The following is a 12,303-nucleotide window of genomic DNA, read 5'->3' on the forward strand; positions in this document are numbered from 1 at the left end:
AACTGCTGTTGAAGGCATTTTTCACTAGATCTGGAGATCCCTCATAAAAAGCCCCTGGTGACTCTCACAATTCAGGGCCAGAGAAAGTTTGTCTCTAGCAATGAATAGGTGGTTTCTCCCCTCAGACAATGTGGGGTATGATCTCCACCCGCCCCCAAAACCCAGCTGGGGCAGCTGAGGAGCAATAGTTTTTCTTCCCTTGTTGTCTGATGTGATAATTCCCTTGTCTCCCTTTTAGTTACTTGGGTTTTCCATTTCTTTTTGTTTTTCTTTTTTTAACTGGGGAATATTGGGGAACAGTATGTTTTTGCAGAACCCATCAGCTCCAAGTCAAGTCGTTGTTTTCAGTCTAGTTGTGGAGGGCCCAGCTCACTGGCCCATGTGGGAATCGAACCGGTGACCTTGGAGTTATGAGCACTGAGCTCTAACCAACTGAGCCAACCGGCCGCCCAGGTTTTCCATTTCTGATGACTTCTATTTCATGTTAACATTTTCACTATAAGCTAAGTCAAGCCCTTTTTGAAAGTACACAGGAACTAAAAAACTAGAATGTCCTTCCTCTATTACAACATAAGCTTCCTGAGCATACAGACTGTGGCTTTTCATATTTATACCCCCAGACCCCAGAACAGGGCTTGGCACATAACAAATGGCCAATAAATGTAGGATGGATGGATGGATGGATGGATGATAGATGATGGATGGGTGACTAAGGAGAACCAAGGTAAGAAGGACTGTTTCTACAGAGCCTCTGTGGCATCTATGGTCGGCTCCCATCCTAGCCAGGCAATTGCCTTGTGTCTCTGAAGCCTGTGCTGCTGCTGCTGCATCTGTTGCCTGGCCAGTTCTCCCGGGAGGCGGAGCGGAGACCTTCCCTGACGTGACTAATAGACACAGCCCTATTGGCTGGATTTATACTCACCCTCCTCATTCCTACTCTACTTCCTCTTACCAGTTTCAATTTTTACTTATTTGTACTCTAAACTGCATTTTAAAAAACTGATCCAAAAACAACGTCCTTAAAGAATTGTTTTACTGTCACAGCTTCATGTTGTAGGACAAAAAGCACTAGTGAAGAGTCAGGAGGCATGGGCTTTACTCCTGACTCCTCCAGGGCACCCCATGTGCTCTGTGTAAAACACAATTATACCTAGCCTTCCTTATTCCCAGCGTATGAAGATCAACTGAGGTCTGTTGTAAAATCACCTCCAAAGATAAAATACAAATCTGCAGAGCACTACAAAAGAGAAAAGGGTAGGGTAAAGAAGGTCGTCTCAAAGCCCTAGAGGATTGCTCTCACTCACACGGCTGCCAGCAGAGATTAGCTGCTATAGCAAAATGTTGCGTCCCATGCACCTTCTTTCTTGTTCCAAAAGCCACACCTGTCTCTGGAGAGTTCAGATGTGGCGACCCCACCAAAGAGAGAGCGCTGGAATAGGCCAGGGTATGGAGTGTCTGCTTTAAAGGAGAATTCGTCTCCCTCAGCTATTTGCTCCCTGTTTGCTTTCTAAGAGAGGGCATGTAACCAAGCGTGGTTTCTCCTTTTGCAGGAACAGCTTGAGAACTACGACTTCACCAAATTCCACTCACTGAAGCCCAAGCTGATTGAGGCTGTGGACAACATGCTGACCAGCAAGATCTCGTCCCTGATGAGCCTCATCAGCCAGGAGGAGCTAAGCACGCCCATGCAGCTTGTGCAGGGCGGAGCCTTCGACGGCACCGCCGAGGGCCCCTTCAACCAGGGCTACGGGGAGGGCGCCAAGGAGGGCGCCGACGAGGAGGAGTGGGTTGTGGCCAAAGACAAGCCGGTCTATGATGAGCTCTTCTACGCCCTGTCGCCTATCAATGGCAAGATATCGGGCGTCAATGCCAAGAAGGAGATGGTGACCTCCAAGCTACCCAATAGCGTCCTGGGCAAGATCTGGAAGCTGGCCGACTGTGACTGTGACGGCATGCTGGATGAGGAAGAGTTCGCGCTGGCCAAGCACCTCATCAAGATCAAGCTAGACGGCTATGAGCTGCCCAACAGCCTTCCCCCGCACCTGGTGCCCCCCTCTCACAGGAAGTCCCTGCAGAAGGCCGACTGAGGGGCAGGCCACCCACAGGGCGGGCGGTATGGAGTGGGACTCGGGGGACCTGGGCCTGAGGCCTGTGCTGCCACTGACTCACTGAATGACCCTGGGCAAGGCACACCCTCTCTGTGCCTCAGTTTCCCCATCTGTAGAGTGGAGAGGGCAGACACTGGACACTGGATGTGGTCCTTTCACCTCTAAACTTCCCTGTGTTTCTATTAAAATATTGGGGGGAGGGAGTGGATAAAGAGATTGTAGGGTTGAGAAGGAAGAGAAATTGACCAAAGAGTACTCAGAAGCCTGCAGAGACATCCATGTGGCGGTGGGCTTGGTGAGGTCCCAGGAGCGTGGGGCGTGAGCTGTGGGTACCACTGAAGCATGAGTCCACTGGGCTTCCCTGGACCGCTCATCGTGAACCTGTCCCTCAGAGGGCACCCGGAGGGAGCAAAGATGATCTTATTTATTTTGTTTCCTGCTACATTTGGAGTGGAAAAAAACAGAGCAGAGAGGGTTTCTGCTCTTTCCAAACTGTCTACCAAAGAGAAGGCAATTGCTGCCCGAGGTTTGAAAGGAGGATGTACAGTGTCTGTGTGTACCCCGTCCCTTCTGCAAGCCCTAGCAGAGCAGAACAGGCAGCCAGGCCAAAGCGAGTGTCCCAGCACCCCGCAGACTAGCCCACCCCTGGGCCTTCCCTGCAAAGCTGTATTTGGTTAGGAATCTGGAACCCATAACCTTTATTAACCCCGGCGAGATTTCTAGTGTTCAACTCATGTCGAAGTCTGAAGATTAGCTTTTCTTACTGGTCTGTCCAATAATTTGTAGCAAAGTCTATTTATCATACTTAAACTATAGTAAGGAAAAGAGGCAGTTTTCCCTTGTCATTAGTGTGGTTACATGTCCCCAAGGCTCCTTCCTTAGTCAATGGCAGGATTTAAATTCAGCAAAAACAGGTGTTGGTACATGTGGAGCCCTGGACCTGTGGACACAAAGGGGAATGAGAGGCCAGTCTCCCCCAGGCTGTCAGGGAGAAAAGAACGGTCTACTAGCTTAGACACTATTTTTATAAAACAGGCGTTTTTATTATAAAATAGTCAAGTTTTTTTGGTTTGTTTTTTCAGGATAAAAGCCTTTATACAGAAACAGATGGAACCTTTCATATAAAACCTTTTCTTCAAAAGACTGTGTGGTTCGTATCACGAATGCACGTCACTAGGCAGGCTTTGGGCACGTCCTTGTACATGAGCTCCCTGAGGGTCCTCTCCCAAGTCCCCCGCGTCAACCCCTCTGGACCCCTCACTCAGATGCCTGTGTCAGGTGGAGGCGATTGATGCTCACTGCCCGCCTCCCTGCTCTGGGGGTTCCAGCGCGGAGATGCAGGTACCTTTTCACCCTTAGGCAGGCAATAAAAGAGAGACATGAAATTGTGATTGGCTGTATGGCCCGGGGCCCTGCCAGCACCAGAAATGAATGAAATCAGAAGAGTCCCACCTGAGCCTTCCAAAAAGCACTGCTTTCTGGGTTTTCTGTTTGTTTTGTTTTGCCTAATGTCACCTGTGACCTCAGGGTCAGAACTGCAGACTTAAGAGAAATATTTTACTTTAGAGAAGCAGGAATCCAGATGCCAGCCCTCATACTCCCTAGCTTGCTAAATAATTTTGTTTGAAGAGACGGAAATGCATAATATGGTTTTTAATCTTAATGAAGAGTTTTAATGAGACACAGAGAAAAGAGACGTTTATAATGCCAGTCCTGTAATATGAGCAGATAGTTTTGTGACCCCATGAGGACTGCCCCAGCACAAGCACAGTGGGGTCCACCAAAGGGCACAGCTGAGAGAGAAGAGAATTGCTGTGTCCATAGGTGTAGAGATGCCAAAGTGAGCTGCTGTGCCATTCAGGATCATCTTTCTCTAACTCTGCTCAATTGTCATAGATAAAGATAAATATACGCACATATATATCACCCGAATATGTACTTTTGACACGTGTACATATGTAGATATGGCCACGTTTTGTCTATGTAGAGACATAGGAAAACTGCTATAGAGGGCCGGCAGATGTCTGGTTTCTGTGTGGAAGGAAGCATAGCATTGTGATCCCTACCCTCCCCCACGCCCTCAGGTAGGAGACCATCTGGTAGCTCAATCCTTTCCCTACTGAGAAAGAAAGAAATCACGTCTAGTTTCCTTAATATCTTCTCTTACAACATGAAGTCATTGGAGTTGCTTGAAAAGAAGAACACTGGGAAATATTAGGGATGGCGGCCAAGTGAGGACCCGTATCTTTTAGGACCTGCACAAAGTTCCTGGACTCTGTCCGAAACACCCATTATCCCCACCCCCACCCCACGCAGCAGGGTGGCAGAACAGCAGAGCCCTCTAGGATCTGTTCACTTTGACCAACTTTATTGCCCTTCCCACATCACCCCAATTTTCCAAGTACCCACCCCCTCCCCAGAGTGTTTACATGTGGGTGGGAGGGTGGAAGTAGGTAAACTCTAGCACTAAGAAACTATCTTCATGTTCTCCATGAGTCCACAGAAGAAAAATCTAAGAATCTTGCATCTAGTTTCTATACAGCACATGATATCACATAACACAAACTGCAGGATTGAGCTTAGGGGGGAAACAAACGAAAACTTCAGCCGCCTCCTCCCAAAGTTGACTTCCCAGTTGTAAGCCTGCTAATGACTCCTTCCTGAACTTCTCTCAGACCTGCTGAGACCCCAGCTCCTGCCTACCTGGGACGTCCAACCTGTTTCCACCTCACGCTCCCGCCCAGCGTTGCACATCGATTTTTTTTCTCGCAGACTTGGATGGCCCAGGATGAGGACACCTTCAAAGGGGAGAGCCATTCCTTTAGTGGGCTTTCGCTTCTCCAGGGCTGGACTGGGTTTTCTTTGGCAACTTGTCATTATGCAGCAATTGCATGTTTGGACTTGGGGCTATGGTTCCTCCCACAGGACAGTGGCTCTTGAGAGTTGAATTTTTATTCTGTATCATGGAACTGGGTGTCCAGGTGGGTCAGAGAGCATGTGAGGAGGAGCAGAATGTCTGCTGCTCTCCCCCCAGCCCCTGGCCTTCTTACCAGCACACAGTAGAGGCCTCAGCAGAGCCCTGACCCCTCTGCCCCTGACCACAGTCCTTTCTGGTGAGCTGGGTCTTCTAAGTAGCCACCTCTCTACTACACTGGGAATGTGGGGGTGCTTAGCCGCCAGAGTCATGCCTGACAGCCATACGTGGATCTTTTCACTTTGCATCGCTATACTCCTTCATTATACCGAGAGCAATATCCTGGAATAAATGCCTTGAAGATACGGAGAGCATTTAACAGTGGCACTGTATTTCCTCCATAGAATGTGGCAGAAGAAGAACATTCTTAGGACGGATAACCACTGAGTTTATTCAGGTAAACATGGTTCTAATTTAAGAGTGTGTCAGGTTTCATGTCAATTAGCCAATGCAGTGAATACACAATGCTTCTATTTTTTTGTAATCTTGTTTAGAAGTGTCAAAAAAAGAGGCGCAGTTTATTGATCAATAAACTTATGAAAAAAAAATTTCTACCTTTCCTCCACTGGCTCTGGTTGTCCAAGGACTGCATACAGCTTTCTCGGGCATAAAGTGGGGATCCCTGTCATCCATTCTGAAATAAGGCAAAGGAGTTAGGTGATAGGGTGCCTTCCTGCACGCCTTCCCGTGACCTCCGACTTCCTGTATCGTCTCTGGGTGGGAGCTTCCCAAAATGGGGCTTCTTGAGAAGAAAAGCAGCTCCATCACTGGAGGCAGAAGCCAGGTCTGGGAGCAGGCCCCGAGGGAGGCTGGGGCCCCAACTGAGAGTGACTGGAAGCCAGGACTGCAGGGTTCTGTCGAGAAGGACCCTTCTGAGGCTGAAACGGCATCACTGAGCAGGGCTGCCCCGATGTCCTCTCCCTGTGCCCCTGATGTTGCAGTAGTGCTAGGTTGGAGCCATGGTTGGCTGGCACTGCTCCTGCTTCCTGCCGTACCTCCCTGGTGTGGACCGTCCATAGTAGAGATCTGGGTTTTTCCCACTGGCACTCATCTACCCTTTTGGTGACCCAGACCAGGAATTTCCTTTGCAGAGCACATTCCACTTCCCCACCCTCAGTCTGAGTCATAAGATTTGGGTGAGAGAGACACCCAACCCCTTTTTCCAGAGTGGGTCCTGATTGGCTTAAGCCAGTTAAAGTATATCATCCCCCTGGTCACAGAAATTGGTTCAGGAATGGATTTGTGGTTCAATTCAAGCCTATGAGAACCAGGCCCCTCAGATTTCTGTTCCAACTCTTGGGAGAAATGTTCTGTCCTTCAAATCACGCAACGTAAAGAAGCGAGATTATTGGTGCAACAATATAAATGGCATTGAGAGAGTTCCCAGAGCTGCTGGGGGCAGGGGAGTGATGTCAGGCTGGCAGCAGCCATCCTGTGGAGCATGAAGATGGAGGGGGCATTGAGAAACGCAGAGGGAATCCAGGCCTGTGGTGGCATCGCTTGAGCTGCTGGATTCAACCTCACCTAAAGTCCTCCTGCCAGACCTTTCAATTATATGGGCCAATACATTCCCTTTATATTGTTTCAAGCCATTTGACTTGAGATTTCAGTTACTTACAATGTAAAGAATCCATGTACTGACCAACAGGGATTGTCATTTCAGCAGGGGCTGCAACCAGTCACTGCAAGGAGAACCGGTCCTCTCAGCATATGTAGTGGCTTTAGCTACACGAGCTAAGGAGGAAGAAGAGCAGTTCCCTAGCCCCACACACCAACCTCAGAAATGACAACCTGTGCTGAGTTCCGTGTGCAAAGCATCATGCGGCTCCATCCTGTCCTCAGGTGGTCACGTCACACAGGGGCCCTACGCCAAGGGTCTTAATAGGAGGAGAGACAAGCTGGGTCGGGGGCTTCCTAGAAGGAGCAGAATTTTAACCTGGGCTGATAGAAAAGGAGAATGGAGACAATGGGGAATAGAAGTGACATTATAAGCTGAGAGAACAGCTGAAGCCCGGATGTGGGCAGGAAAGCTCTGTTTCCGTCCAGGCAATGGGGAGTCTTCATGAGCAGAGTTGTGCTCTGGGAGGTAAATCGGGGCTGTGTGCACATAGGCTGACACACAGGCAGGATGACAGGGTGGGGACTGGTGATGAGCTCCTGCAGGGGCCGTGCAAGGCCCGGGGCTCAGGTGTGATTAGTCCTCCCAGCTCTCAGAAGCGGGCTGTGGCTGCTGCTCCCTTCGCCAGCTTTAGCCGTCAGGGACACCTCCCTGAAGAGTGCTATATCTCATTCTAGAATCTCCAGGGCTGCTGGGAGTATGAAGCCACAGACACACACCCCAGCTCAGGGGCTGTTACCTGGAGTTTAGCCAGACTGCTTTGTGAACCACCTCAGTTAGAACCCACTCGCCCTCCGCTGTGCAGTCCAAGTCTGCTCATGGAGGAAGAGAAGAGCCGCCGGATCCCACCAAAGCCCCTGCCTCCAAGCCCCGCCCAGCCAGCTCCATGGGCGCACAGGTGCTGGGGCCTCACCCCAAATAGTGAACATTGTATCTCTGGCTTTGGAGGAGCCAATGTCATTTCCACAGCCTTTGTGGGTCCAGGTTACCCCTTGTAGAGGGAGCCCCCTTCAGAAAGTCGCCCTGAGCCCCCTTCAGAAAGGGAGCACCAATGGGTCAGCCCTGGGCTAGGTTGGGTGTGGAGCCGTCCGGGCTGGAAAACACAGCCCAGCATTTGACGACTCCCCAGGAGGGGAGAGGAGGGGCTCCCCCATCCCTGCTCCTGTGGGTGCTCTCAGAGAGGCCCTATGGGGTGCAGACGGACAGTGCCCAACTGGGAGGTGGGTGCAGAAGCTTCTGACCAGACACTCTGTCCTCTGGTGACTTTACCCAGACTGCAGCCCCCAGGGGCTCCCACCCCAGCCACCTCGAGGCCACCTGATGGGCCTCTGTGTCTTGGGAGCCCAAACTCCTACCTGACACTGGGGGCATTTTCAGTGGGGGAACGATAAAGGAGGAGGTTTGGGATGAATGATCTGGAGCATTCCTGAGCCACCCCCTCCCCGTCGGCCACGCCCCGTGGCAGGTGGGAGGATAATGCCAGCTGTGTGCTGTCACCACTGTCCCGCTGGCTCAAGAGGAGGGCATGGCCTGGCCGCAGCTCCAGCTTGGCCTCTCCCCACATAGCCCCTGCTCTCTTCTGTCTCCAGCCAGCCAGCCAGGTCTCCTCCCTGGGGCCCAGGCCCTGCCAAAGTGAGCAGTTTCCTGTTTTCCTCCCACCCACCCTATTTATCTCAAGATGCAGCAGCATTCACTGTGGCCCAGAGGAGACCTTCAGCATCAGAGCTCTAAGAAGAATCTGGAGAGTAAGGTGGGGCAAAATGGGTCTTGGGCCATTCAAGCACAGGGCACCAGCCAGGAGCACCAGAACCTTACCTGGCTAGGCTCCAAGCCGCAACCCCCCACCAAATGTGGGAGCAGTCTGGCAGGGAGGGACCCCTTACCCGAGCAGAGGCACACCTGTGCCAGGGAGTCATCATACCTACACTCCTCACCCATCCTCCATGCCCCCAACATCTCCAGCTTAGGGAGACATCCACTGGCCCCAAAGGGCTCCAGGCCTGATGGCTGGTCATCCCCACCATCCCCAGCAGTTCCTTGGGGCTACAGGATACCGGAAGCAGGAGGCCAGCCAAAGAGCCCTGGCACGGCTCCCCCAGCCCGGTCTCGCCATGGACTCTGCGTACGAGATGGGCCACGTTCGAAAGCTGCAGGCACAGCACAAGCGGATGCAGGAGAAGACTTTCACCAACTGGATCAACAACGTCTTCCAGCACGGCCGGGTGAGTGCAGCCGAGCGTGCCCCACAGCCCACCTCTGCTGTCCCCCAGCTCCCTGGCCAGTGGACCCTGGGGAGCTGACTGGGAGGTCATCTGGCTGAGGCTTCTCAAGACCCCACAGCACAGCGAAGGCCAACACTCCTTCCTTACGGCAGCTTCTCTGGGCTGCATCCCCCAGGTCCTGGGATGAGGCAGACACGTGAGGCTGGGCTGACTCAGTGCCTTCCCCCACCCCCTCCCAGGTGGGCCTCAAGATCCAGAACCTGTACAAAGAACTGGCAGATGGCACCCATCTACTGCGGCTACTGGAGCTCATCTCAGGGGAGGTTCTGCCACCCCCGAGCCGGGGCCGCATGCGCGTGCACTTCCTGGAGAACTGCAGCTGGGCTCTGACCTTCCTCAGGGCCAAGGTGAGCACCCGGGAGAGAGGGCCTCTGGACGTGGTGCTGGGCAGGCAGTGGGGACAGGCTGGACTCCTAGATCATCTCTCGTGGGCTGGCCACGGGGCAGAGCAGAGGCTCTGGAGCCTGAATCCAGGGGAAGCAGCTGAGATATAGAAGGCGAGGAAGCTAAGTCCTTCCTGGCCCAGTACTCCCAGCTTAGACAGCACCCAACTGGCTGGAGCAAGAACAGCCATCATCCCTGGTGGGTAGGACTAAAATATGCCGCTGACTGTAAGGAGAGGATCACAGGATTCTAAACTGAAAGATTCAGTGAACTCTTAGCCGTCTCTTTTTATAAATGAGGAAACTGTTTACCAGGCAAGACCCATGGTCAGCTGGCCGGCAGAGCCCAGATAGGGAGCCAGGGGAGGGAGGCTGAGGGTAGGACACAGGGGAAGAGCCCTCGACCCTGAGCCAGGCATTGGAGGGGAGAGGTCCAGGGTCTGCCTTGGAGAAGCTGGACCAGATAGCAGGGAGGGGCCTCAGCAAACAGGAGAGACCCTGAAAGAAAGGGACAGTCACTAACGGGGTCAAGAGCTCCAGGGACACAGCAGGACCCTCATGGCTAGTGTCAGGGGGCTGTGCAGGGGTCATTTATGCTGAGAAACAGGAATTAGAAAGCCCAAGGGCTCCTGGCCTCAGGTACGGAAGCCAAGAGGTGTCTGTCTGGGAGGCTATGGAGTCACTGCACTGGAAGGGCTGGCTGAGACTGAGTGTGTGTGCGCCCTCCACTTACGTCCTGGATTGGAGGTCACAGTCAGTCCCCTGGGAGTCTGGTGTGCTGGAGTAGATCAGGGAGGTAAGAAACCAAAGCAAGAGACTGGAGCACGGCGGCCCCTGAGCACACAGAAGAGCAGAAAGCTCCCAGCCACAGAAAACCAGGCACTACTTGGCCCCAGGGACAATGGCCTGTGAGCCAGGTACTTACCCTTGGGAAACTTGGGGAGGGTGCAAGCCCTTGTTAGAGGCCCTGCAGCTCCCCCCAAGCTTAGATACACAGCGTGTCCACTGATACGTAGCCTGTGAAGGTGACAGCTTTGTCTTTACCGTACATCAAGGCAGCTGTGGTCAAGCAAAAACAAGGTAGTTGGCCTAATACATCGTTAATAAGTAGCAGAATGTGGGACGCTCTTATTCCTGGAGAATGGAATGTGCCGGGCACTCCATGCCAGGGTCTGGGGACTGCAGTCAGCAAAGCCCAGACCTGACCACGAGGGGCTATAGTTTCAGGGGAGACAGTTTAGTTACACCCAGATCAGTGGCATGTTGGTAAATGTTTATCAACCAGCTCCCAGAGGGGAAAATGAAAGTCCTGGTTAGTAACATTTGCTGATTTCCATGGCGTTGATACCCCCACCATGGCTCATTTTAAGCTACCAGCACGGCGTCACTAAACCCAAAGTTGGGAAGATCAGCCCTCAAGAGCTAATGTGAACAGACCAATACCCCACCAACCAGACATTCCAACTCCAAGCCGAGGTGAATGTAGATGGGTTCAGGTGTGCCAGGAGAAGGGGGCAGAGCATGGCGTGGATCCTTTAGAGACCAGACGGATACAGCAAAGTGTACCCACAAGGGGTGTACCCAGATGCAGCCCCTCCCACCAGGTTGGTGGTTGCCTGCAGGCAGCTTCCCACCAGGTCTCATGGAGAGTCTTTCCCGTTCTTCATTCAGTGCATATTTATCGATGACTTGCTATATGCCAGACACTGCTGGGTGCTTGGGAGACATCCGGGAACAAACCCAAGATGGCTGCCCAAGCAGGGTGAGGTGATTAAGCGTGTGTGTTTGGGCAGGAGGAATAGTCCTCACATTTCAATTTTAGATAAGGTGGCCAGAGTAGGACTCATGGAAAAAGTGGTGTTTGAATAAGGAAGAGGGAAGTAGCCATGTGGATATGTGGGGGAATAATATTTTCAGACAGCAGGGGCAGCCAGTACACAGGCCCTAAGATCTATGCTTAGAATCCTGAGGAAAAGCAAGAATCCCGTGGGCTTGGCCGTGTGATCCAAGAGAGGAGGACGGGGCCAGAGGGCGAAGGGGCCCAGGTCATGTGTGGCTCTGATGTTTATTCTGTTCTTTTCTCCCCGTGATTCACTCCTCTTCCCTGTCCAAGTGGCAAGGTCTAGGGCAGCAGGTTCCCAACTTTAATGCACGTAACAACTACCCAAGGTGTTTGTTCAAATGCAAATTCCTGAGCCCTGGCCCAAGAGAGTATGATTGCATGGAACATGGGGATCTAAATTTCTAACGGGAGCAGGAACACTGATGAGGAAGACAGATTCACATGTGAGCCAGAGGCCCGAGCCCTCCCTGAGACTCTGAGGTGCCCATGGGAGGTGGAGGCAGACAGCTTTTGTCTGCTGAGCACATACATTTACTGTTATGACCCCTCGTTTCCAACCCCCATAGCTGAACCACTGATCTCAGCCTGGGTTTACCTATGGCCCCGTACAGGGAGTCCTCCAGCTGCAGAGGTGCAGCCCAGTTCACCAGGTGGGGGCTTCACCCAGGTGGGCTTAGGGTCACAGCCTCAACCACTTAGAAAGCCTTTGCTTGCCTGGCCTTGAGCCCTGTCTGCTTCTCCCTTAGGGACCCCACGGGGCAGAATGGATTCCAGGACCCGCCCATCAGATGGCTGGCTCCCTGGCTGTGTGGTTGCTCTGAGTCTTCTCTGGTGTGTAGGCTTCACACTGAGCCCAGCCAACTGTGCCCACAGGTGCCAATTCCCCTTATTGGGCCAGAGAACATTGTGGATGGAGACCAGACGCTCATCCTGGGACTCATTTGGGTCATCATCCTGCGTTTCCAGATTTCCCACATCTCCCTGGACAGGGTATGTCTCAGCCCCCACCCCCCAGTTACCCAGCTCAGCTCTGGCTTCACCTCTATCCCCTGGGACAGAGCAATTCCAACCAACTGTTATGATCTCCACAGCAGA

General features: G+C 52.5%; 2 protein-coding genes across 2 annotated transcripts in view; both read left to right on the forward strand.

Annotated features, from left to right (window-relative positions):
- Positions 1-5,387, forward strand: part of EHD4 (EH domain containing 4) — a 72,432-nt gene extending 67,045 nt beyond the window's left edge. Inside the window, exon 6 of the mRNA XM_019725423.2 lies at positions 1,551-5,387. Within this exon, the coding sequence (XP_019580982.1) occupies positions 1,551-2,087 (537 nt within the window). The 3' untranslated portion in view covers positions 2,088-5,387. The remainder of the gene's footprint in view (positions 1-1,550) is intronic.
- A 2,835-nt stretch (positions 5,388-8,222) lies between these two features.
- The window catches only part of SPTBN5 (spectrin beta, non-erythrocytic 5), a 47,611-nt gene continuing 43,530 nt past the window's right edge, over positions 8,223-12,303 (forward strand). The window contains exons 1-4 of the mRNA XM_074327880.1: positions 8,223-8,450; positions 8,731-8,922; positions 9,162-9,329; positions 12,082-12,198. Coding sequence (XP_074183981.1) covers positions 8,379-8,450; positions 8,731-8,922; positions 9,162-9,329; positions 12,082-12,198 — 549 coding nt within the window. The 5' untranslated portion in view covers positions 8,223-8,378. The remainder of the gene's footprint in view (positions 8,451-8,730; positions 8,923-9,161; positions 9,330-12,081; positions 12,199-12,303) is intronic.

Source organism: Rhinolophus sinicus, linkage group LG03, assembly GCF_036562045.2.
Source record: "Rhinolophus sinicus isolate RSC01 linkage group LG03, ASM3656204v1, whole genome shotgun sequence".
In the NCBI taxonomy this organism is placed as follows: domain Eukaryota; kingdom Metazoa; phylum Chordata; class Mammalia; order Chiroptera; family Rhinolophidae; genus Rhinolophus; species Rhinolophus sinicus.